Source organism: Conger conger, chromosome 5 (assembly GCF_963514075.1).
Source record: "Conger conger chromosome 5, fConCon1.1, whole genome shotgun sequence".
NCBI classification, from domain to species: domain Eukaryota; kingdom Metazoa; phylum Chordata; class Actinopteri; order Anguilliformes; family Congridae; genus Conger; species Conger conger.
This window is the reverse complement of record NC_083764.1, coordinates 44,061,643-44,088,972: the sequence shown is the minus strand read 5'-3', so window position 1 is coordinate 44,088,972 and position 27,330 is coordinate 44,061,643. Positions and strand designations below refer to the sequence as shown.

The window sequence follows — 27,330 nt, the reverse complement described above, 5'->3', positions numbered from 1 at the left end:
AAAGAGGAGCAGAAAAAAGAACAGTTCTTTTAGATTTTTTATGCGGCTCGTTAAAATTTACATAACATCGAGACATTACGTTTTAACACTGATTGAAAACATGAAATAGCATAAAAAGGCAGTCATCCACCCACCTACAAATCAAATACGATATCACACATTATACAGCGCTGTTATAGTCTCGGGTTACCTTTCAAAAGAAAATACGCAATATAAACATTTGGGGCATCCATGAGAGACACAAAAACAGTACATAGGACATGCAACGGAGTGGCATTGACAAAGGATTGGCTTGAAACAATCAGGTTTCAAGAGTGTTAATCAAGACCATGTCAGCTTTGCTAATGTTGGTGAGTAAGAGAATGGCAATAGTGGCAGTTGACATCAGAAATATGTTCAGTATTATGTGCTTAACCTAAGTAACACTTTACTTGAAGCCTACACCATACTGTCATGGACATTTCATAACATTTCATAACTATGACTGGCAGCCAGTCACAACAATGTATATCAGTTCACATGACATGTTAAAACACTGTCATTATGTACAGTGGGCACCTGAGTTAATGGTACCCTTGATAAAAATGAATAAAAAAGGCTGCATGTAATACACAATATATATAATCATGTATATGTTATGCATACGCAAACATATATACAAGGAAAACTATACACTTTAATTTCAATACATTAACTTTCTTGTTACAATGTTTTTTATTCCGTAATCTCATCATTTCTGAAAACCAAAGGTGCCAATACTATTTAGGATCAATGACACAATGACTGCAACACAATGACTGATTTATTTGAAAAAATGTAAGACTTTGATTCCATTGAATCATTATCAAAGCACACTACTTTACATAAGTTGGAGAAATAGAGTGTAACGGTATTAGTTTTTAGTTGACAGTACTTTTTGTGCATATTTATCAAGGGTGCCATTAATTCTGGAGTCCACTCTATGTAGTTATAAATATCATTATGTATCCAGGGACTGAACCGGCCGAAGTTATTCTGCATGCATCATCACACTTATATCATTTATCATAACACATGATGTGCTGTGGTCAAGTCAAGTCAAGACAACTTTATTAATCCATAAAAGGGCAATTATGGATGGAGGCTGGTTATAACAGGTGTGATGCTTATGACAGCTTGCTGTCCATGCCGGTTCTGTGCTCTAAAATGGAGCGTGTCAGCATCAACAGCTTCCCCGCTCCCCAGCAGAAAGGTATCATCGCACATGCGATGCTAACAGGCACTCTGCAGTACGATGCGCTATAAAACCATTACCTCACCCAGTCATTCCATTTGAATGCTGACTTTGTGTTTGGTTTGCTCTGATTTCCAGTGTTGGGAGACAGTGGAGTGGGTTCTCGGCCGGTGAGGTGGAGTGAGAGGGGGGGCAAGGCTAACCTTTCTCTCCCCGAGTCTTTGGCTCGCTCATGCTCCGTCGACCGCCTTTGAGCTGTGTTATCAATTACACGGCGAGAGCTCTCTGTTTCGGTCAGTCAGGGGAGTTTAAATTGCTTTGCCTGCATTTTGTGTTTGAGCGCAGGGCGGTGGAGGCCTCGCCCGATGACTTTCTGTGAAGCACAATCGTACAAACCCCCCTCTCTAACAGAACGCCGTTTACCTTTCTTATAACTGAAACTGACCAAGTGTGTAAGTGTGTAGGTGTGCGCGTGTGTGTATGTGTGTGTGCATGCATGAGTGTGTGTATGTGTGCGTCCGTGTGTGTGTGTGTATGTATACGAGTGTGTGTGCATGAGTGTGTGAGTGTGCATGTGTGTGTATGTGTGTGTGCATGAGTGTGTGAGTGTGCGTGTGTGTGTGAGAGTGTGTGTGTGCATTCGTGAGTGTGTGTATGTGTGTGTGTGTGTGTGTGTGTGTGTGTGTGTGTGTGTGTATGTGTGCTTGTGTGAGTGTGCAAGTGTTTGTGTATGTGTGCGTCTGCATGTGTGAGTGTGTGTGCGTGTGTGTGTAAATCTTTATTCTGCATATAGATCCTACTGGTATACTTTATGCTACTCAAGTGAAGGAAATCAGAATGCAACTGAAATATATTTGGGCCCTTATAATGTTTTTGAAAATATGGACTTAAATAAAGTATTAAAATGTGTGTGTGTCTTCATGTGTGTATGCACACACACACGGCGCGCGCACACACACACACACACACACACAGAGGTATCTGAATGCTGCTACCTCATTGGATCAATGACAGAGCACACTCCTGCCTTCTGGCCAGAGAATGACTCAGCACCCTGTCCCCTGCGCTGGGGAGCCAGTGCAGACATGGCGTCAGGCTCAGGACTGAGTGACTCGGGTCAACAGAGCCGGCCCGACACAGGACAGCTGCAGCGTCCAGTCACGGTCCTGGATCCTCAGCGGTGACAGTGATTGGTGGAGGCAGGCCTGCACAACCACGACATCAACCGGCCACCCCCCTATCCACCGGCCCAATCTCTGCTCTACTTTTATCTGCCCTTTCTCGGTGCTGCTTGGCTTAACATTAATCAAAGTCAAGCTGTCCAGCACATTCTGTTTTGTATTTTATACTTATTTTGTTGAGCCTGGCTGTGGGTGCCAGATGCACTCCCCACACTCCCTCATTGCGGAGGAAATGTTTTATTCACGCACACTGCTGTATATGGGTCATAGAGTAAACTCAGACTCAGGGCGTGAAGGAGAACGATGACAAAATGACAACCCCCAGGGTATAAACCATTTCCATAAACCACAGTGGTACAAATCGTAAAAGACACATGGATACTTTATCAGCGCAAATGACGGATATATCGTTTAGCGCATGATGTATGTGTATTTCTCCTTATGGGCATGTAGTAACGTTTGAAACAACCTTGATGGTAGTAGGTTTTTCATTTTTGATTAGTCAGTCAAATTTTTATTTACAGACTGTTCTTCACATTTGAATATTTTTATGTCACTACTATGCCAGACCAGATGCACTGCAATATCTTATCCAAGTGTAAAAAGTTTCAGTTCCTGCTGAAGTTCAACAGCAATTTGATATACAGCATTTCTTTTGTGCAAACATTTTTTTTTAATGTAAAATATTTCCTGAAACAATCATTGCAGTACACTATGTCCAATAATACACAATAAATATACAAATAAATAGCATAAAAACTAGCATTCCAGCTGTACTGCTTGGTCACTCCCCTACTTCCCTGAAAACAAGCTTTTTGAAAACAAGCTTTTTAAAAACGTTTTTTAAAAGGCTGTGGAGCTGGTTTAGAGGTGACTCTACCCACGAGAGGATGTGGCAGGGATGCTTTCACACAGAGGACGTGTGAGAGATGACTTTAAACTCTCTCCAGGCACGCACACACATCCATGGGCAGCCCCAGCAGAGCGCTGTTAAGCCTCTGCATTTTCAGAGCGGTCTCTGGGTGAACCCCTTTAGGACAGCAGGCCTCCTGGTAAATGTGTGAGGCTTCCATCTGCGACCCGCTAACAAACAAATCCTCACCTCTCCCCCGAGCTCTACCTCACTGACAGCCCACCGTCTCTCCCGCAGTAATGAGATCTGACCCAACACCCACCAGACGGCACAAGAGCAGGATATAAACTCATTCGCATGAGCGCGCTGCTCCAGAGACGTCACGGCTACAGCACAATCTCGCATTGGAGCTCTAATACTCTAAAACTCAGAGCTAATAAATCACTGTAACAACTACCCACAATCCACCACTGCAGAGCGCAACAACAAAACAGAGAAGCTCAGGCTCTCATTTGAAATCTTTCACAGGACAACACGAAGCTGAACAATCACTCACCGGGTGTTGGAGCGTGGCATTTAGAGCAAAGTAGCTACTCTAGAATCCCAAGAGGCATCTTTTCTTGAGCACGGTTCCGTGCCACACCTATCCTCCTCTAGTACGTCTACCTCCTTCACATCACAGGGTAAGTGGAGGTTATTAAGTCTTTTTTCATGTAAGCGTAAGAGAAAGTGGGGTGATGTCAACCTGAACTTTCAGCAAAAGCACTTCCAGACTCTGTAATTGAGCGTAAGTAGCTGCCAGCGTATTTTACGATGATGACACAATCCTCGTAAGATAACGGGGCACCTGCCACATAGTATATGACTGTATAGCATTGACATGATTTTCAAAGTCACAAAAAAAGTCATAGTTCACAGATGTTATATTTACACAAAGGTTTTTGGTAATCCATCAAAGAAACATTTGTATTTTTCCATAACTGTAAAAATGGAAGTCATGGAATTCCGCCAGAGGGACAAAATATTATTTCTATTAGGACTGCGATTGGCTGAGTACAGTGAAATCTGTGTAACTACGTCATTTTCAGATCTCATTCCTCATACAGAACACATTACTTTACATCACTGACTCCTATTTCATTTCTTCGACACTGACCGTCTGATTTTCAGCACTGACCCCAATTACAGCAATGACTCCATTTTCAGGCCTCCCTCATTTTGAGCGGTGGTTATTTCCAGCGGTAACTTTTTCACTTGTGACTATCTTTCTCGGGCCTTGTTCTGCCTTTGTCAGCACTCCCTTCTGCTTCTGTTCACAAGGCTGTACTGCAGCAGATAAACAGGCCACTGCTGTGGGATTGCGGAGAGTCTCTGATGAAGACCATGTTGCCTACGGCCATCCCTCTTTTCTTACAAATCTTCCAATTCCTGGAAGTTCATAACTGTTTCGAAAAAAAAAACCCAAAAAAAAAAAACAGTCCCAGAATGGCTTAGAGCACAGTTTGCCAGGATAACAATGGGATGTTCCAAATAGTACAGTAATCTAAAATGCAATACAATAACAGTAATGATGTTCAGAAAAGCCTCCTGATGGCAGACTGGATAGAAGCAGGATGAGAGAGGAGAGAGGAGAGAAGGGTAAGCCCCAATTAGGGGTCTAGACCTGCCAGGCAGGAGTAGTGTGAGTGGAGTAGCGGACACCCGTCTGATTAGTGGCCACATCACGGCACTGTGTTCTCTTATTGTAGCCACCGCTGCGATTTGTCCTTCTCTTCAGACGTGGGCTCACCGCAGGCTCACAGCGCAGGACACGCTCTATAGTTCTTGCGAGTTGGCAGATTTCCCCCATCGGTTTTTATCGAGGGTTGGCATCGGCGCTCGTTTGCTCGGGTGTAACCGGCTCCCAAGACACCCGGTACAGCTAATGTCACCGTAAAACCTTTTCCCACGGAGAGACATGCAAGAAGTTCGCTTCAAACCTTTTTAAAGAGAAAAGAAAACCTTGAACTTTTTGCTCATTCGATAGTTTGAGCATCCAGTGGTCATTTAATCAAACCCTCGAGCCAGCAACACATCGATTTCTTCTAAGAGCGGCTGAAATGACATGCAAATGGCTGCAAAGTTAGTTTCATCAAATCAGATAACGATTACACTGGGTTAAATACAGGTAATACATAAGACTAAAAGCCCAAACAATTGATTGATTTTGACACACTGTGACAGCACATCCTGCAATGCCTGAAATGTCTATCAATGTTGGATATATCAATGTATTCCTGGCAACCTGCCAATAAGGTTGTTAAATTCAAAAGGTGCAAAAATTTTCAAGTTTAGTATGAAATTTCATGGATAGATTCAAACATACCCTATATTCTAAAGCATTATTTTATTGTCCTTATATTGTAGAATATCTTCCATAAATATTCAATGAGGGCACCAAGTCTAGAGTACATATCTGCAACATCTGAAAGTGGTAATGATTTATACATTTTACAATGTAAACTGTATATTATAATAAAAAATACCCCTTCAATTTTAGATTATAATACAGTTCTCTTGTACAGGCAGATTAAATCACTTTCCTCACAATAGATAATCGCAAAAGATACTCCTGCCATGCCTCCCTCTACACTGCACTGGAGAAATAAGCCAGAAGCTCGCAGGATGACACAGAACATCTGCAGAACACCCAATTACAGGCCAAACCATTAACCCAGGATGACGAAACCAACTTCCTGTTCCCCCAGTCATACATCACAGGCTAATCTATTAGCTTCAATGATTATTCTCTGGGATGAACTCACTGCATAGCCAATGTTCCTCCGTTATTTACATCAAGCTGGATGGCCAATATAAAATTAGTTCCTGGAAGTGAATTGTTTCTTTTTCAAAGAATTATAATACAACAGTCTTTGTTGTGTTTCAACTGTGTTCTGAATGCTTTTTCAACTCAGCTGGTAATTATATTTACGTTTCCTGAAAGCCTGCTGGAGTGAAACCGTTATTTAGAGTTATTTTGCCAGATGAGTATTCTGCTGTGTTTTACGATGCACACTTGACCACACCTCACAGAGTACAAAATTCTCAGAGACTGATCTCCAAGAACTCTGAGGCTCCACTTTAATCTCTTCTACAGTAGAGGGCTGTTCACCTTCACCCTGAGGGAGAATACTAGCCCGACTGGCCAACACCTCAACAAAGCGTTGTTTAACATTCATGCACTTCTCAACAATTCTCTTCATATCGAGAATAAATATAAAAATATGTGTTGCATTCATATGCCACAGAAATAGAAATAGAAATAGAAATATGTCGAGTGCCATGGTTAGTCCTCTCTCTGAGTTTTCTCTTTGAAGCAACGCTACTCTCACAACTGGGAAGTTAAAAGTTTGAACCCAGTGACATTTCAAGAGGTTAGGTGCTTTAGTTGAAAGGAAGGAAATCGTTCATGTTCTCGTGCCACTTTAAATATAAAAAGATACCTGCAGTTTCTTTATTAATGCACGTTTTGGCTTTTGTCAATCACTCAAAATTGTTCAGACAGTAAAATATTCTGTGTTAAATGGATTCTGATAGAGCACATTTTACTCTGAAAGGAGTACATCAGATCCCGACTGGATTCAAATTAACTTTGTACATGAACACTCTACAATTTCCAACTGGTGATCACTAAAACCTTTTTGTCAGAAATGAATAAAACATTAACTGCACAGTTCTAATTTCTGCATGTACTGATCCAAGAAGTTACAAGAGGAGCCATACAATTGCCTTGGATGTCAAGAAACAAAATGTTTATTAGAATAGCATCATAAACTCACTGAGCACTATTAGGTAGACCTGTACATCAGCTTGCTAATGCAAATATTTAATCAGCCAATCATGTGGCAGCAACTAAATGCATAAAAGCATGCAGACATGGTCAACATGCTGTTTTTCAGACCAAATATCAGAATGGGGAAGAAATGAGATCTAAGTGACTTTGACCGTGGAATGATTGTTGGTGCCAGAGAGGGTGGTTTTGCAGAAATTGCTGATTTTCACACACAGTGTGAAAAACAAAAAACATCCAGTGAGCAGTAGTTCTGCAGGCAAAAAGGCCTCGTTAATGAGACAGGTCAGAGGAGAAGGGCCAGACAGGTCGAAGCAAGAAGGTGACAGTACTGCAAATAACCACATATTTGAACAGTGGTATGCAAAAGGGCTCTCTGAACACACAACGTGTCAAACCTCTTAAGTGGATAGGCTACAGCAGCAGAAGACCAATAAGTCTAAAAAATAAGTGTAATAAATATCTAATAAAGTGCTCACTGAGTGCATACTGGAGGATGGAAGAATGTTCTAGCCATGAACTGCCAATAAGTAGCCAATATAAACAGAAGCATATTCTGCTCTGTTGAAGAAACTTTTCCAGGTTAAACCTAAATGCTACACTTTCAAGACAGTCTCCCTTCAGACTACAAATAAACTGCTTTTTGATCGTTTTTCTTCAAAGGCTCTGTGATCTGTAAACACTTAATCAGCCCACACAGCAATGTGAAAGAGAGAAGCAGCATTCGAAGAGGAAGCAAGTGATCGCAGCATGACACACCTCTCAGGTTCTTTTGATGAAAGAAGCAGAATCTCCGGCACTGTCAGGTAAAAAAAACTGACTTCATTTAACAGATGGGAGAAGAAAAATTCAATTTTCTTATTCACCAACTTTGAAAATTCAAAACTCTCCAACTTGAAGAGTTCCAACCCCTCTAAACTAAGTTGTGACACCGAAAAATGGCATCAAGATTCTATTTTAATCTTTACGCAGGGGCAGAGACAGCGGATTGGTCATTGGTAATGAGTGGGTGGCGGCAATGATAAAGCTACTAAGTGTCAGATTAGTGTGTGCTCCTGCCGTTGCCCTTGACCAAGGCACTGGCCTCAGAACTGAAGTTGGTCCCCAGGTGCTGCACTGTGGCTGCACATTGCTCCTAAGTAACTAGGATGGGGAGGACTAATTACCCCATGGGGTACAATAAAGTACATCTTATCTCATCTTATCTGAGTAGAGATTGGACAATGGCGGTAACAGAGGTGGATTAAGGGAGGGAGGGGTACTGACCGGCTTGGTTGGTGGTAATGTCAATCGACACGTGCTGGGCGGGGTAGGGGCTCTTGTTGGAGACCCCGTTGACGGCCTGGATCTCGAAGGTGTAGACGGTGTGGGCCCACAGGTTGCTGATGAAGACGCGGGTCTCGGTGAGGCCCAGCTGTCGAGGGACGAACTCCACGTTGTCGTCGCAGTGGGAGCAGGACCTGCGGTCGGCGCGGCACTTCTTGCAGATGATGTTGTAGACCACATCGTCCCGCCCGCCCGTCTCCCGGGGCGGGTGCCACTCCAGGATGACGGAGGTCTCGTTCACGATGGAGAGGACATTCCGCGGGCCAGAGGGCACGCCTGCAACCGCACCCACAGAGAGGATGAGAGGGTGAGTCGTTTTAACAGATCCTCAATCAGACCTGGGTCAAATACAACAGCTTTTGATACAAATACTTTTCTACTCTTTACTGCCCTGGTGTAGAATCCCAGGTTGGCCATGCTGGTTGACCAGCTCATAACCAGTTAGACCAGTTTATGACCAGCTCAATTTTCAAGCTGGTCAATCTGGGTATGAACTGGTCAACCAGCATGGCCAACCTGGTCATGAAACTGGTCTAGCTGGGTATGAGCTGGTCAACCAGCAAGTGCTGGTATCTTGACTGAGCTGGTAGCTAGTCAACCAGCTATCAGCAGTTTCAAAACATAGCTTGAGCTGTTCTGTTCAGCAGGGTAAACTTCTCCGGGGTATTGGAACATATGAACTACTTTCAAAAAGAACAAACCCCGCTTTCTGGTCCTCTTGTTTGGCTCAATTGCATCAGGCAAGCTCAATCAAGCACAAAAATGTGTTTGAATCCAAAACAATTAGGTATTTGACCCAGATCTGTCGTCAATGCTTCTACAGTACATCACCATTTGTATATACTCCCCGGGTACTGTCAGAGTACTAACTTTTTTATTTTTATCATACTTTTATTTAGAAAGGTAGGTCAACTAAGAATGGAATAATACCAATGACTGATTCCTAAAACGAGGCCATATGCACTTGGAGCAAACGAAATGCAGGCTCTTTGGCTTGTCTGGTTTAAATTCCACGACAGCTGACAGCTAACACCCCCTTAAAATGAGCAATTTCATGAGTTGTGCTGAGAGAAACGGTGAACTAAATCTTAGCTGTACCATACGTACAGTTATTAAAACACATTTTGCCAACCTAATCTTTGTAAGTTCAGCTGCTGTGAAAATACGCTTTGCGTAAGTCGCAGGCTGCTATTATTACACAGAACCATGTGTGGTTCAGCGTTTGTAGGCCCGGACATCATACACAAGTGATGATTTGGCTTTCAGCAAGAGAGAAAAGCTAATAAAATATTTCCGCACTCCCGAGTTTGTGCTAGCCTTATTCCCGTACCAAGCATGGTTGTGTTTCTTAAGATTCTAGCTGTGCATTGTTTAAATATGTTAAAAACGACTTCCTGAAGCCTGTATGCTTCCGGTGGAGGGCTGACCTCAAGGTTTTTAGCCCTTACTGCGATGACAAGACGTTCTGTAAGAGGGGGGCAGGGGCGGCCCTGATATTCGGAGACAGCACAATTAATCATTGTTCTGCCGGGGCAAACCGAGTGACTGTAGCTCAGGCACAGTGCTGTGGAACACCAGGCCTGGCGGCATAACAGAAAACTAAACTAAAAAAAAAAAAAAAAAAAAAAAAAGAGAAAACCAACAGGGAGCGAGCGAGAACCGCGGCGTTGAGCCGGGACCTCGCTCACAATACACGCGCTAATCGGCTGCTAGCGCAACAGCTCCCAGTGCAATGCCTCCTGGGCACTCACAGCGAGTCAGTGATGGACAAGAGCCAAAAACGACAAACCGCTGGAGGACAGGCAGAGAGAGAAATTACAAAAATGTTGTTATTTACTGTTGCATAATTACTGCTCTGAAGAAACTGGGCACGAAGCAGATCGTTTTTTCCTCTGTATGCGATGCTTTCTATGATCCACAATGCAGAATGGCAAGGTTGTTGATGCAGAATGTCATTGTAGCCCACCAAATATTTTGACGTTGGTTAGACATAAACGTCAGGCATGGGGTCTGATATGATGTTGATTAACGGGGCACAAATGAATGTTTTTGACATTGGTAATTGTATGAGTACAAAGCACGGATAAATTATAGGTCGAAAAGTGGTCACCTCATGACTCAACATCAATCAGCCTTGTCACAGTGACACTGTAAATGCCGACAAATTGTTTGAGGGCTAGATGGCGGCATAATAAATACATACCAGTGTGCTGCCACGTTCATGTCAATTGACATACATTTTCATGAAGGCTTTAGCAGTGCTTATGAAGGCATTAGCTCCCAGAAAGTATAAAGAAAAGCGGAAATCTCACAGCCTACCTCTATTTATCTTATATGTATTTTCCACATACTGCATATAGTTACTGTAATCTGACACAGCGGGGAAATTGCTAGTTCGACTTCACTCATAATACATAAAATTAGCTGTGGGTCAGCTTAAACACCAGAATAAAAATGTACACTTCCAACTGGTCTCCTCATCTCACCCACTGAAGATCAAAGGCTCACTGAAGATCAAACACTAATGTGGCCTCCAACGACCCACTGAGGAGGGATATACAGTATGGTACCGTACCTCACCAGAATCAGTAAAACATCCAGCTGTATGGATAAATGGTATGTTAAATAGCAGGGAGTCTATTTCTGGATAGGATTGTATACAACAAATAGACCTGGGCACCAGTACAGATGCCTGACAAACATTGGCAAGGCACATTATAGCAAGTCGCTACAGTGAAGCGCATTAAAGTGCAGCAGAGTACAAATTATATTGCAGCACAGTGCATGATCGGCCACTATAGCACAGCGGGCTACTGCACTGCACTGCATAGCACGCTAGCTACAATACTGTTCAGCGCAGCACAGTTCTCCTTGATTAATTTGCAGCAGTCAAGAGGACTCTCCCCTGCCTCTGTGCAGCAGAAATGGGTCAGAGGAGCTGAGATTAAAGAGGTGCAGCACAGCCACACTAAGAACCAGCTCTCCCAGGAACCGAGAGCAAAGAAAGCACACACGCACGAACATGCATACACATGGATGCGCGCACACACATAAGCAGACACACACACAACACACACACATACACACAAACACACGCGCACACACACACACGACACACACCAACACTATGCTACGCTGTGTGAACATGTGTTATACATAAAATAAACATTATTTAAGAGGTGAAAGGGTGACCGGAACATGGCTGTTGTGAGCAGCTTCTCAGGCTGGGGATGTAACAGCAGCCTGAGAAATCAGATGTGACTGCCACTTAGCGAGTGATTTGCAGACTATTAGGGACTGCCCTTGGCTGTTTTAATTTTCGATTGGATTTAATTTGTCGAGCGCGTTACCCACTGCCTGTCCTCTGGCATTCATTTAGTTGGAGAAGCGAATGTTGATTTTATTTACAAGTTTCCTGCATCGGTTACAGTTACATCATTGATCCCGGAATTCTGGTGACAGATTTCCATGCAAAAATAAAAAAATAAAAATCACAAAAAAACAACAGCGATAGGCTTACCACACAACAACATATTATTGCTGTGGCAACAGGAATAATCTCTTCGCTATTTCCGCGGTACCAGGCTAATCTTTTTACTGTTGTCACCTTTATAATGAAGTAGCAGTGGGACCCTAGCTGCGGCGGTTTTGAAGTGTGCGAACGGCGCTGTAATAACTTAAACCAGAAGTGAGCTCGGGCACCCAGCCAAAAAGGCAATACCGCCGCTTCCTCTCCCGACCCACGCACCGAAATAAACAATCACGACATCGCACGGGCTACTCTCTCGCCCTTCCAGCTGATCCGCTACTGCCACCATTTTTTAACAGCGAAACACTTCGCTCCGCTGTGTTTTAAAAACGTACTCGTGCACAGGTTTATTTCAGTCACTTTAGAAAGCGACTCACACGCCGCTCTTTCTTTGTCTCTCTCTCCCGTCCGGGCGAACGCGTCAGGGAGCAGGTGCATCAGCGGCAGTCTGTCATGCTCATACACGAACATGCACACACAAGCACGCACAATCGCACACGCGCCAACGAACACGCACACAAGGTATATCTGTATGCACGCAAAGGCATACACATGTTAGCGACAGCACATATGCTGTGCGCCAGGACCAGAGGCTAAGATGAAACCGGGTCAATTGAAACAGGGGGACACGCAGTACGGAACAGTCAGCGGGAGACCAGCCGGCGCGGTCCGGGGGATTAGGCTGGGAACGGCAATTACACCAGCTTAGGCCGGTTTACAAGCGCTTTCCGCAGAAACCCTTCCTCCCCAGCGTCTGATCTGAGGAGGTTTGGACCTCGATCAGAAGTCCAGACAGCACGCCACGCAACTTCAGCAGAAAATCTGGAACCACTGGACTCCCTCGAGGACTACAACATGCAAAACCCCATCCAAAAAACGAAGGCTAATGGCTTCACCATCTATTCCTGTTTATTTAACTTTAATACTAAATACGCTATAATAATTTTATCCATTATTCATTATTAATATGGGTATTAAAAAGATTTGAGTTTTTCTCCTGCTGAATAAAAAGTTCTAGGCTATACATAGCAATTAAGAGAGGAACACTGCAATTCCGTTTTTCATGTTTAATGCGTTTCCTGGAAAAAATTTGTTAGCTTGTTTCAGCTCACGCTCTTACTCTCACACACATAGTAAGGACAATAAAGAGTTTTAGAGGGCAGGGAGAGGGGCCACCCTCACTGGCTGTTTGGCACTCCAATCCATTAGCCTCTTGGTCAGGCAGACTTTACAGCCACTTGACATGACAAACTGTTTTGTAAGAATATTAATACGTTTGACCGAGGGTGAGTGGAACGAGTGATCTAAGCCATCCTTGAACCAATTTCTCCAACAATAGCTGAATAAATAAATACATTAATATAATCGTGTATATTGTCACTTGGGGAAATGAGAAGCCCATTGGAGAATTGTAACTGTTTCTGGTCAGATTTAATTAATGGAGTAAACCGATTCCGTGAGCCCTTTTCCATTGTCAGTAATGTATTCTGCATCTGAAGGGATGGGGAGATCACTTCTGATTTGATCAACCTTTTTGTTTTACATAAGCAGTAAGACGATACTTTGGTACTGCGTGCTGCCAGGATTGCAAATGGAATCTTCTACTGCTACTAGAAATTCAAACACAACAGTTACAGTATGGCTATGTCCCAGATTCAATCTAATCACAATGTCCTATTCCCCGGTACTGAAAGCAAGGGCTTTTCCCTTCAGTGTGTGCACCATCTGAGTTCCACGGTTGCTGAAAAAAAATGATGAATGTGCAAGAATTCAAGAAGGTAAAGTGATTAATCACACTTAAAGGCAGCACACTATTTGTAATAGCCTGCCTGTGTACTATCACAGCTACTATAGCCTCCACTGCTGCAATTAATCCCAATAGTATGACTCCATGTTGTTAATACAACAGCTACAACGGCTGCTATGACTGTTATGGTAACGGATTCAAATACTACAATTAGCAAAATCAATAAAAATGCAGTCTGCAGGAGTGGCGAAAGCTGGATTCTGGAAAGAAAGAAGTTTCCCAGAGCCAAGATCCCTCCCCACCCCACCTCCCTCAAACCCAAATTGCACAATGAGCCCATTGTGTGAACTTCATCCGAGGATCAGCAAGCTGGCAGGACTTGTAGAACACCCCCAACAGCCCTCCAAAATCTGAAAAACCACTGACCCTGAGAGAGAGAGAGACAGAGACAGAGACAGAGAGAGAGAGAGAGAGAGAGAGAGAGAGGCACCACTATCCTCCTAATCTTGTTAGGTGAGGAGTATGAAGGTGTGGGTGTGAAGCCTCAGGCCTGCCCTGTCTTGGCCCCTGCTGAGCCGATCTGCCCGCCACACCCCAGGAGCCAGGGAGGATAACGGGGGTCAGAGCTCCACTGCTAGCCCCTGGACCCTGAGGGGCCTAGTCTTATTGACCCCCAAGTGAGGCTAGGCTAACAGTACAGATCTTTGCAAGCAGGCAGGGCTGAGGCCAGGTGGCAGCATATGGCTACTTTCCACAACACCAGCTAACTGTCAGCTGTGTACTGCTACAGACAGCAGGCAGGGTATTAAGCCTGCATAGCATTCTGCTCTGGTATTGTTGAGAAAGGTAGCGTGGGAACACCACAGCTGCGGAAATGAACTACATAGGCCTAATGTACAAAAGTTGTCGAAGTCTGGTTACAGAGAGAAGCACAGATTTACAAGTGAGGCTTCTAAGCAAGACAATAAAGCGACACCTACTTGACTGAGATAAACTCAAACTGAAACCGAAATTGTCGCCATTCATAGAATTGTCATTTCGCTGTAATATTATTCATGAATGGGGAACTAAGTTGCCTTGTCTTTCCAGGTGACCCACATACCACACTCCACTTCCGTGTCCCTCCTGGGAACTACCTGAATGTGGAGCAGGGACAGGAGGAGGTAAGTGAACACGCTGCCCAAGACTCCCAGAACCCCTTGCTGAGGCCCATTTTCTCGGTTGTCAAACAGCAGGAGAACGTGATACTGTTCGCGTTTAAACTCGCCAAGGGTACTTATGGCCAGCGTTTGCTATTCCGGTGTGGATACCACTATTCTGTACATAACCGGCAATTTGTTTATCCTTGATAAAAATGCAAATGAGGAGTGTGCTTGATTGTTTAGTTGACATTGACCCGAACTCAATAAGCATTTGTCCTTAACTTTGATGAATATACTGTTTGCAAATTAAAATTTTTCCCTTCACAAACACATTATTGTTAAACTATCCTAACTGTTTGTGATAGAAAAAATAACTAATTTCATTGTGAGTTGATCTGATTAAATCAAGACCACAGTGCTATGTTGTACACCTTCATACTGGCACATTTTTACTTCACCTTAATAGAAAGTCCTCCAGATGTGTACTGTATGTTAAACCTATTTTCATCCCAATAATGAACGGACACAAACTCCCCGGGCCAGTTTATCCATAGCATATATTGAGAAAGTGAATCACGGTTCACTCACTGGTGCAGGGGGCGTCTGGCTGGTCCATGTCCCCGCGGTAGTAGCCATTGCGGCAGACACAGATTCCAGCAGCTTCCGCCGTGGACCTGCTGTTGAAGGGACACTGCAGGCACAGCCCAGTCCCTTGGTTGGATTTGAAAGTCCCTGGGGGGCACGCTGTGGGAGACAACAATGAGAAGAGTTTAGTCAACGATGCAGAAACGGAACCATTATTTTGTTCACCAAAGGGGAAAGACAGCTCCACTTTTCTGAATGCGGGGTTTGGTTCTTCCATTTTCTGCACTGTGATGAAAAATACATTGTGATTGAACTGAGGGCTATAGGTTCACTGATCCACAAGAGACAATGTCCCTTTTTCAGACTTGCCGCTGTGGTCAGAATGGAACTTGAACGCAATGTTAGTAACCCCACAACACAACTGCCAAACATACAATTTTAACATGGTGTATAAAACCCAGGTCCCTCAAACAGGAAGGTAGAATGTCCTTAGTAAACACTGTAAGCCTGCTTTTCAGTGGAGTGTCCTTCTACTCAGCTAGCCAAATAAGATATTTTCTCACATGGAGTTAAAGCTACACTCATTAGGACTCCAGGAAGTGATGTCACACATCCTAAACAGACTCACAAACAACTGTCTGCCTCATCAGTATGCCACATAAATTTCTGAAACAAGGAAAGGCCTTCTACAAGTTTAGGAAACACAAGGCTGGCTGACTTAATACAGGGCTGGATTGATGACCAGCTGTTTGTGATATACAATGTGCTTTAATGCTTAACAATCAGCCACCCAGGCTATTTAACAGCCGTATGCCATTCCAGGACAAGGTCCATAAATTTAGACAGCCTCTCACGTTTTCAACCTGCATTTATTTGACCAAAAAGAATCATGATGATTCTTATTCATAGAAGTTGTAGTCTGTATTCTTCCCAGGCTAGAAAGTGAAGTAGAGATGTTCTTCCGATCAACAAAACATTGGAGTTATTTTTCATTTCTCCCGAGTATATGTATATTCCCCAAAGCCTGGAGTTATCAAATGGAGACAAAGCAACAAAGCACCTAGGATAATTCTAAAAGAAAATGAAACCAAGAAATAAATGTTTGGTTTGGTGCACCAGCTATACACTTAAAGCATAAATGTGCACGCTTGGGACAGCAATATAATCACTATCCTTGAAATCCATTTAAGACGCTCTGTCCGTCTCAATTTAACGTCATTGAATAACCGCAACTTAATTCCAACGGCTAATTAGATACATATGCTAAGTGATGACTGCGATTTAAACCACAGAACATCTTCCTCAGAACATCCCACAGTGCCTATTGAACATGGTAGTTAGAAGTTCTCCGTGCTTCTCAGTCTCTCATTTCAACTGCTGCGATTACGGCTAAATGCTACCGTCGCCACAAGGGACGCGAAGTAGCACTGCTGCAGTACGCAAGAGTCGCACAACCTCACCTTCCCCACCGCACCTAACGCTTTAATTAAAATGGCAGAATCAAGGTCACGCATAGCCTGATGACATTTGGTGACAATCATGATCCAGACTGAGATAATGTATGCGCAAATACCGATCAATCAAAAACAGCAGGTGCTTTAACTCGTTCAATCAGCATCCGCTATTTAAAAATGGCAGTTCTCATTAAACGAGGCCCACGTGGGTAACAAGCAATTCCCTTCCCTGTGGTCCATGAATACTTATCGCAATTAAGCACACCAGTTTACCACCTAATGTACAAAAGGCCTGGCTCATGGTTACTGAGTCTGGAATCTTGATTATAAATCTTTGCTTTGGACCCCGGGGCAGTTAGGAGTTGTAGTCTGCCAGGTCCAGAATGTATACCCCAACAGTACCAAATCCCCCGACCCCCACCTCCCACACACTCAAAGCAGGATTGCGGTTGGGGCACAGCATTCTCCAAATAAATGGCAGGGAAATGCAGTAGGACTTCTATTTACAGATGCTGAATGAAGCATTTCAAAGCACCGACGCATGAAGGCAGACAGAACGTATGGTATTAATCCTGCTGCAGAAGGGACCATTACAGACCAGCCCTGCTCGCAAAATAACTTCCACTCTAACAGATAGTCCCCCAAAAATTCAGTCTTATAAAGCGTTTTAGTCTTGTAATGAGACTTAAAATCTTATTTTTTCCTCTCAAGTAGAAAATATTAGCTAGATTTAAGTTGATTTTTTGGTGGTCAAGTGAAATTGTCCCTCCTTGGCAAATCTTTAAATGAGTCAAACTGTCACACCTCGTTGACAATCGTTTAGTCTTAGTTCACAAAAAGGTAACAGAAATAAGGTTTTAAATCCAAATCCAAGACTAAAATACATGCTTAAGATTATCTTATGTTTTGGTTTTTGTAGTGTAAGAACGGGCTCCGGGCACAACTCGATCCTGGAGGACAAAATAATAAAACACGTTTATCTGCTACCGTTACAGACCCAGGTCATGTGGCAAAAGGCAGTGTGTGAGGAAGCACAAATCATCGATATCTTTTGGCGTATACACACACACCATGTGTAGAACAGGAGCTGTGTATATGAGACATGTGAGGCTTTCCGCACACAGAACACGCTATGACACACAACACGTGTGAGACATAGACTGCAACACGCTATGGCACACAACACGTGCAGAACTCCACGCCATCTTCTGGTGACAGCTGGAAATGTGAACTTCACCTCATATCTGAGAATCTGAAGGAGTCCTGTTCCTATCACACAGCAGACACAGATAACCTGAGCAAACACCAGGCAATGCTCTTATACTGGAGATCACAGTCGCTGTCAGACCTGGATTAGACAGATACATGAAATTGAACTCTGAAATGGAAGATGCCGGTAAATTCTGAAAACACTACATTATCTCCGAGGATTTTCAATGAAACGCATTACTAACGAAGAGGTACAACCATATTGCCAGTAATCTGCATAACATTTGTGAGTATTTTGTGTACGCTAAAGGGTTAGAATACAGTATCTAAAATGATTACGTTACCCAGGCTCAGTGCCTGGAGGTTACTATATCACTATGGGGTAACAATGCTAAAGTTGCTCAAATAGATTCCTGGTTGGGACACCTACGTAGATCAAGAGCCGAATTATAGAACTTTCACAATTTAGATTACAAAACAAAAAGATTAATGAAACTTATAGGACTAGTTTCCCAGACAAGGATTAAGTCTAGTCCAAGACTGTTTTTTTTGGTGGATATCTCCAGTGGGGAAATGTTTTTTAATCTAAGACTAGGCTTAATCCTTGTCTGGGAAATGAGCCAATAAACTTATAAACTAAACTTTCAAACAATACATTCTAGCGAGATAAGTTAGCGCTGCCCTTCCCCTGGGACTTTAATGGGATTTAATGCGTGAATCTTCGTATTACTTTTTATCATTGTGTCTGTGCATGTTCATCCGCCAAAGGTCTACAGGTGAAAAGAAAAATCTGCAATGGTCTAATTTTAGAATTGCTGATACATAATCTTTGAAGGTACAAAGTTACGTTATACATAAAGAACAAAAAATAAGATAAAACCAATAAAAGAAGAAATCCTAAGATAAGTATTACAACCATTTTATTCAGCCGAGTGTTTTTATCCTATAGTAGAAGCGACATGGCTCAGGCAGTAAGAGCAGTCGTCTAGCAGTCGGAGGGTTGCCGGTTCGAAACCCCGCCCGGGCTGTGTCAAAGTGTCCCTGAGCAAGACACCTAACCCCTAAATGCTCCTGACGAGCTGGTCGGTGTGTGTATGAATGGGTGACTGAGAAGCATCAATTGTACAGTGCTTTGGATAAAGGTGCTATATAAATGCCAAACATTTACCATTTAACATTCTGTTCTGTTCAATCCCCGCAACATGCAGGTTTGGAAGTGGAGTTTCGGAGACCAATAAACAACTTCGTGTTTTACATTTTAACCAATCAGGGATTTGTCCGTAGAGTGCGCACGGTGATCAGAAATTATCCTGAATTGAATACCAAATGCAGAATGCAGCTGTATCAGCTCTCCTGTTGAGAAACGGTACACTTTACATCAAAAGGAAAGGTAATCATATTCATGTTCATGAATTAGGAAAAAGTAAACAACTTTATCTTGTGGGCTTTAATGAACTCATCCAACTTGAGAAAAATTTGATTGCACAGGGCTTTTAAATAAAACCGTCTCAGGTTATCAGTCCAGTTGATCATACATTCCATATAAAAGTGAAAATGTGCTAGGTGTCCAGTGGATATGAGCACTAATTAAAATTAATCTCTGCAGCGGCAGAGTGTGCTTCCGGCCATGTATATAAGAGACAGAGCGGGAATAATGAGCGGGGCCTTGGCACCCCGCACCATTTTCACGCGAAGAACCGGGCTCGTAATGTCCGATCCTGAATAAAATAAGAGGGGACTGAAGCCCTGCGCCTTTATATCAACTTCTTTTTAGGTTTTAATTAAAGTTTTTATGCAATCGGGTGGCGGGAAAAAAACGACAGTTTTGCAACCGGTAGCTGGTTTATTATGCCGTAAAACACGGGCTGTTTTACTACTCCTCCAGACTGTTTTTGCTCTGAGCAAGGAGGTTCTTTGAGGGGGGGGGGGGTTGTTGGGGACATTACAGACCAACTCTTAGAGACTCCTCCATTACGGCTCTGTGCACTGTGGGCTTTTCCGGGTCCAAGGAGGCAGCTGCAGCAAGAGGAGCCGGGGGGAGGGGCTCTGAGGAGCTAGGAAGAGACTGTTCAGCGATAAGGCAGGCCAGCGATTCCATGGCAACGTGGCTCCGCCAGTTGAAATCTTGTTGACGCCATGAGCCCTTGTGGTCTCTCTGACGAAGTCGGTTAGGTCCTGAGCTGCAAGGCTAGAGGCAGGGGAACTGGTGTCTTTAACAGAAGTAAAGGGCCACTCCCAGAGCCACACCCTCGCCCACACAAAGCCAAATATGGCCCAGCTGGTGCCCACATCAGGGGAGATGGGAGAGACAAAATGGTGGATGAGTGCCCCATTAAAAGAAAGATGATCACTTATGAGCACTCATGTACACACACACACTCACACACACACACACAAACAGCTGCACACATACACAGGAACACGCCGTACAATACATGACAAAAACACAGCGGGAGAACACACGTTTACAGCTAACACTGAGGGGGAGGGCACTTCATGGCCATTGACATTTTCATCAGGAAAATATGCAATGAAAACCTCTTGACAGCCAGAGCAACCGCAATGTGTGGGCGCATGTTACTAACGTGTACAGTAAGTGAACATACTGTATGTGTGCGGGTGTGTACGCAGAAGCAGCTTGGATTTCAGATCTCGCAGGTTACGGGCGAACCACACATCTGCGGCCCAACTGCGACACACTTCTCGTGTTTACAGCGGTTTAAAAACCATCCCCGGACCCCATTAAATAACCCCGATGACCAGGAATTTAGGTCATAAACAACACCATCCTCGTACAATCGGAATATGCTTGAGGAATAATCAAACAAACGCGCGACCCATTTGCACACAGGCGCACGCTCAGAAGCCTATGTTTAATGATCTGTGAAGTGTTTGTGGGCCTTCACTCAACCTCACACATTAGCTTCTTATTTACAGGAGTGCGGAGCGAACAATTGCCAATAGCCTACATTGAGAGCTCAAGCCAAATGACACGTGTACACACTCGGCCGATGCAATCAATCCTTAACAAACAGACCACCGCTCAGCGTCCACTTGATCTAATCTGTGAGACCCGGCGCTTTGTGCCAAAAGTCCGTTCGACGAAATGAGAAAGAATTCCGTATTTGGTAGAGCTTTTCGCTGGGAGAAATGACGGTCGAGAAGAAGTAGAGGAAGCAAGGAAAAAACAGTGACACAGACTGAGGGAGTGCGCTTCTGAGGATTCGCTTTGGTCCCATTTAAACGGCTCTTTCGCATTACATGCTCGATGCGCCCACATTAAACCTGTTAATGAATGTAGTCGTGCTCGGCTGAACCGCGCCTTTAGGAAGCGGCAGACGCAGACGGCGTGTTCCGGAGCCTCCGCGGCCCTGCGGTTAATCGCCCGACGAGGGATCAGGGCTTTCCGCCGCGCCTCCCTGGCACGTCGCCCGAGCTCCCCCTCGCCTTTTCCGTGGGAGGCGTCGAACCCTCTCCGCTCCGGAAAACAGACGATGGCACCGCCACGCGCCAGAGAGAGCCCATCCGTCATCCCGCGAGGTTTCTTTTTCAATCTAAAGGAAAATGTTCTCCGTAATGAATGAAAAAAGAAGTGGAGCAACAATTTGCCTGAGTGTCCTTGAACACCAATTACGGCGACTGGAAAATGTTCCGACTGCTATCAAAGTGAAGGGAAGCGTCCCATTCCGCCACAAAGCTTTATAAGGTCCCATCTCCCGGCCTCCCGATCCGACAGATGTTCTCTGCCCAGACTTAAAGTCAACAGATAATAAGCGGGAACCCTGTAGGCGGAATGAGCGGATCCTTCCTTCCGTTCCGTTTTTATTTCCTCAAAGAAAGATGAGAGCGTTTAATCTCTGTGTGCTCTTGGAAGTGCGCACTTTATCTCTGAGGCAATATTAGCTTCTATCAGAGGCTGCCAGAGCCTCAGCCAACAGCGGCACGCCACGGCAAACCCAACGCCATTCCCCGGCGGCGAGAGACGTCCATCGACCTCTGGCCCAGCGAGGGCAAAGGTCGAGCGTCTCGCTCTCCAACCGGGGCATCCTGAGGCGGCTGGTTTCATCAATGCGTAATATGACCTCTCGCTTTTTTGTTGATTAACCGCGAATGGTTGATGTGATGTTGATGTGGTTGATGTGTATAATAACATTAATTCTACAATTGTAATGTTCTCTTTCTCTCTCTCTCAATCTCTCTCTCAATCTCTCTCTTCTCTCTCCCTCTCTCACTGTCTCCCTTTCCCTCTTCCCCTTGCTCTCTCCCTTTCCCCTCATTCTTTCTCTCACTCCTTCCTTTTCTTACTCTCTTTCCCTCTCTCTGTCCTTCTCTCTGTCTCTCTCTCTCTCTCTGTCCCTCTCTCTCTCTCTCCCCCTGTCCCCCTCTCCCTCTGTCCCTCTCTCTCTCTCCCCCTATCCCTCTCTCTCTCTCTGTCCCTCTCTCCTCTCTCAGGGAAACTCGAGCATGTTCAGCGAGATAGAGCGCTTGCCCTCATTGGCTGCGGAAACCGTGTTCGGTCCCACGGCAGATACGCAGCGGATTTACGGCCGCGCGCTCCGGGCGGCGCGGTAAATATCGCTGCCACGATGGCGGGCACAGAAGAGGCGGTGGGCAGGTTGTGACAGCCGGCAAATTGAAGCGAAATGAAAGAGAGTGGGGGGATGATGGGGCGGAGCACTAAATCCCGAACCCCGGGACCTCGTGCCCAACGCCTGAGCACTCATGAGGAAATACCCTTCGCTGACAGTATATCACCGTGCTACACAAGCAGCCTGTCACGGAGGGCAAGTGTACTTACCCGGGATACTGGCAGCCGTTGAAATATGTAGAAGATCATTTTCAAAATTCAACTGAAAAAAATATGTAGGCTATTGGGATAAAAGCGGAAAATGGTTCTTGGTCTGGGAGCCATAAAGGAACTAAAAAGGGTTCCTCTATGGAGACAAGCCAAGCAACCTTTTTTTCTGAGAGCGTATGGCAGATATCTTGGATCAGCATGGCATGTAAAAATATGTGATGTTCTTCCAAAAGAATTTATTTGATATGATGGCAAATGATTTTGGATGCGACGAACATAGGCCTGATTTGTGAGTCAATCTGTGAGCTCCAGCGATCAAACCTCCACCGGGGAACCATGCGTACTGACCTGCTTACTGACCATTCACACGGGAACAGATGGTCACCGTGAAGCAACCAGCCCCCTTTCTCTGCTAGCATTCATTGTATTAATATTTCTGTGAATCAGTCTCAATGAATCGCATCCACCTCACTGCTTCTATTCCAGGCACCAGTAAATCTCACAGTCTCTATTCAGCGCGCTCCGCCAGATTTCCTTTGAACCGAAATCGAAACATCACAGGATACGCATCGCGAAAAATAAGTCCTAAACACAACTAAAAGCTCACGAAACCCTGACGAACTCCAAAACCCGGCTTGCGCGTCACAGGATGAAGGGGAGGCAAACTGACAGACGGAACAAACGAAAAGAGGGGGGGGGGAAAAAGAGCGAAACAGCCCAGGGACACATGACTGAAAAGCAAAGGCGTCGGAAAATAAAGGCAGGAACACGGAGCCCGACGCTTTTGTGCGGAAGCGACTTCCGTCGAGGCCCCATTGTGGCGCGGCCTATTTGTCGCCTCCACGTCCTCTGATCCCCCATGCCCCGCCGGACCCCCGGAAAACACAGCTGCGGAGGACGGGCGGGCGTGGCCGCCAAACTTTAGCCCCCGTCCGTCATCGCTCTGCAATCTTCTGCCTTTCTGGCTCTTCAGAAAAGCCTCTTCATTGTTGGGACGTTCACCCAGGTTCCCCCCTGAATCTCAGAGGACATTAATCACCCCTCTATTTTAGCCCTGTCACAGCTCCAGCTCTGCACTTAACAGGAAGGCCCGAGCATTGTTAGGAGGCGGGCCGAAATGAGAGGCAGGAAACTCTGTGAAGTTCCTTTTATCTGCGGTCAGTCAACCCATTACTTCCCCATCATTCCTCTCCAAGCACAACATCCAAAGAGTCTGGTAATCAAATCTTTCTCCCCCAGTTTCACTTAAAACTAAATGTATCAAATGCTGGAAAAGTAGGGTGCTTACATAACTATTAATAACGAAATAAAGCCGTGTATCGCAGTTCAAATGAAGGCAAGAGGAACCCAGGATCAGACAAAGAGCCCAGCTGCCCAACTCATTGATGTACTTCCAATATTGTAGCTCATTGCTTCTATTTTTCCGGCCGACTACAGTAGCTCAGTGCCGATATTAATGAATAACCCACGACTGTTTCCTGTCCAGTCATTAATCAAAAGCAGCATATCAGCTTGAGCAGGCTTTTATTTTTCCTGCCTAGCATATACCTGTCCTTCAGACTAATGATGCACAGGCAGAAAATAAATAAGTGTCCCTGGATGCAGCCCCACTGGAATATAACGGAAAAACCAGAGATTGCAAAAAAAGATACTTCTTCAAGACGAGGCCAGAAGGCACCGTAATCAATTAAATTGAAGAAACCCACAGAGCGAATGATCCAAGGAGCTCCAAATGAGTACAAAAGCTAAAAACGCCTTATATAACGGGGCGAAAACATGCACTGCAGATGACCGATGTGTTACGGCTAACAATCCTTCGTAAGGGTCTGTGTATTTTTCTCTCTATTTTTGTTTTATGCTTTCCGTTCAGGAACCCTTTCCTGGTGGCCAGAGAATGCGCACCCCCCCCTAACACCCCCTCACCCAGCCCCTGTTTTTACGCTTTGCAGTGTAGCTCGCATCATGTGAAAATGCTGTTCCCGTTTTAATGAGGTTTTTTTCTTTTCTGGGGCAGTTTTGGAGGGCGCTCGCTCCCCTATTTTCTCCGTTACCCACCGCTGTTCTCCTGCTCAGCACACAGCACACTTCGCTCCTTCTTCTCCCCCTCTCTTTCAGAAGGAATTATGAGACGACAGTTTTCTCTCATGCCAAATACGAGGCTTCACCTTTCTTGTTAAGGTCGTTGATTAAACGCGGTTTGTGTGAAAGGTCACTCAATAAAGGTAATTTCAAAATGTAAATTCTCTCCCGTTCTTTCCATCGTCCCATCTCTCTCTCTCTCTCTCTCTCTCTCTCTCTCTCTCTCACGGTGATAAGAACAGCTGTGGTAGAGGGGAGGGGGGAGGGAGAGGGTGGAAGGTGGAGGCAGCATATGTACGGATGGAGAGCAGTCTCGTGTTCACTGGCTCTGACAGTTTAATGTCAGGGGAAGTGACAGAGCTGTAGGGAGGGGGGTTGAGTGGATGTCAGACAAATTACCGCAGGTGGGGGTCTACCTAACAGAGGCCTTCAGAACCATCCTTTTGAGTGGCGGGGGGGCTGGTAAGCTCTCCTTCCTCCTTCGTACCCAAAATTCAGCCTCACACTTGGCCCTGGGAGACAGCGGGGTGCTGGGTCAAACAGCTCTGCACGCAGCTGAGACTCCTTTCTAATGCCCGTGGGTCACAGCCACCTATATACCCAGAATTACAGGAAGTGTACACTCACACTCGCTAGAATATGCACACACAGTACATTTAGAGTACACTGTAAGTGTATTTGTGTGTTTGACTAGGAAAACATAATAGCCATTTAAGGTAAAATGAGTGGTCAAATTGGTTTGGCTGCATCACATTGACAGTTCATACAAACAAAACACGAAGATGCGTCCACAGGAACGCTTTAATTCATCTCAATTCAATTTAATTCGATTTTATTCACTGAGCGCTTTTCACAGACGGCGTCGTAAAGATGCCTTACAGAGGAAACGGAAAGGAAAATTATGCAAATACCAGACCTGAACCCCACAAATGAGGTAAACTAAACAAAAAAACTTTGACAACAGAACCAGGCATTGTGTGCACGAGTACTCTATATGTATACGTATGTGTATGTGCTTATGTGTGTGTGTGTGCATTTATGCGTTGTGTACGCATGTGTGTGTTCATGTGTGGTTTTGCGTGTGTGTGAAAATGCTCCCAGAGTGGCTAAGCCTTGACCACAGCCAGCGTTCAGCAGGCAGCATGACCGCCCATGGGGAGAAATATGGACAAATGGAAATGACAAAAATATATATTTTATATATTGAGATATCCTTGCCCAGTTACAAAATAGTGAAAAAAAAACAGGCTTTTTATACTTTTAATACTCAGGGAGGGAGAAGGACAGTTGCCATGCTGTAGCCTCACACAATTTCATCAGACAAGCCACCATGTCTTAAACAAAGCTGATATACAATGGGATACAAACAATTATCTTGTTTCCTTCAATATTCTTTTTACACAGTCATTTTTTGAGTTATAAACCCATTTCGTAAAAGTATGTGAATCAATACAAGCCTTTCCGAAGGAGCCTCTTCATTGGTCACTAGCTCCAGCTTTGCCCCACAACAAAAGAGATTCTGCCTGACGACCCAAACCCACACCTCCTCCTTTTCTCCTGTCTGTTTTCTCATCTGGACAATAACTGAGTTTCATCTTTCTTACACACAATGGCAGCTCTCCCATAACCGCACAAGAAGCACTGAAATGTGGACCTTGAAAACTATTTCTTCAGAAGTTCTATAAGATTGAAGTGTGAAAAAACTTTCACGTGTACGACAGCTCTGGCAAATTAAATTAAACGTGAAGGTAAAATCGGCACGACCTTATTTGTAAATCGGGAAATCAAATTACCATGACCTTATTTATAAATCGGGAAATCAAATCTTCATGACCTTATTTGCAACAGTTAAGAAAAACAAACAGCAATGACTTTGTCACTTTCAATTACATCCAGTGTCACTTTTGTCAAAGCAACTTTTTTTCACTCATTTTGGTGATTAGGCTACATTTGGCTGCTTAAAAACCTCTCGAATTCAACGGTGAATCAAATGTCCGATCAAATGTGGACGGAATATAGACAAGAGTCACAGTATTCCGGACAAATAACAACACCTAACACGAAAATATGGACTACGGAGATTATACTTAAAGCGTAAACAGGTGGTGCTGTAATTAAGCACGCAACAGCAGCAATTTCACTGGAGCGTAGTGCCATTGCCTCCCCAGCCATTCCCACAATGCCTCTGAAGCGGAGCAGCCTACCAGAGCAGAGTGTGGAGAGAAAGAGAGGGGGATGAGAGACAGGCGCGGGGATGGCGGCGCGTTTATCTGAGTAAATTCACCATGGCCTCCGGCAAGGCTCATTGCCTGCGCTCATGGCAGGAACCCGCACGCTGTCGGGCTCCAGAGTCACGCTAAACGCGGAGGACATTAGCCGCACGTG

General features: G+C 44.6%; 1 protein-coding gene across 1 annotated transcript in view; it reads right to left on the bottom strand.

Moving 5' to 3' along the window:
- LOC133127998 (ephrin type-B receptor 1) overlaps positions 1 to 27,330 on the bottom strand; it is a 164,171-nt gene that overhangs the window by 47,248 nt on the left and 89,593 nt on the right. The window contains exons 4-5 of the mRNA XM_061241173.1: positions 15,409 to 15,564; positions 8,343 to 8,678 (exon numbers count right to left, since the gene is read on the bottom strand). Coding sequence (XP_061097157.1) covers positions 8,343 to 8,678; positions 15,409 to 15,564 — 492 coding nt within the window. The remainder of the gene's footprint in view (positions 1 to 8,342; positions 8,679 to 15,408; positions 15,565 to 27,330) is intronic.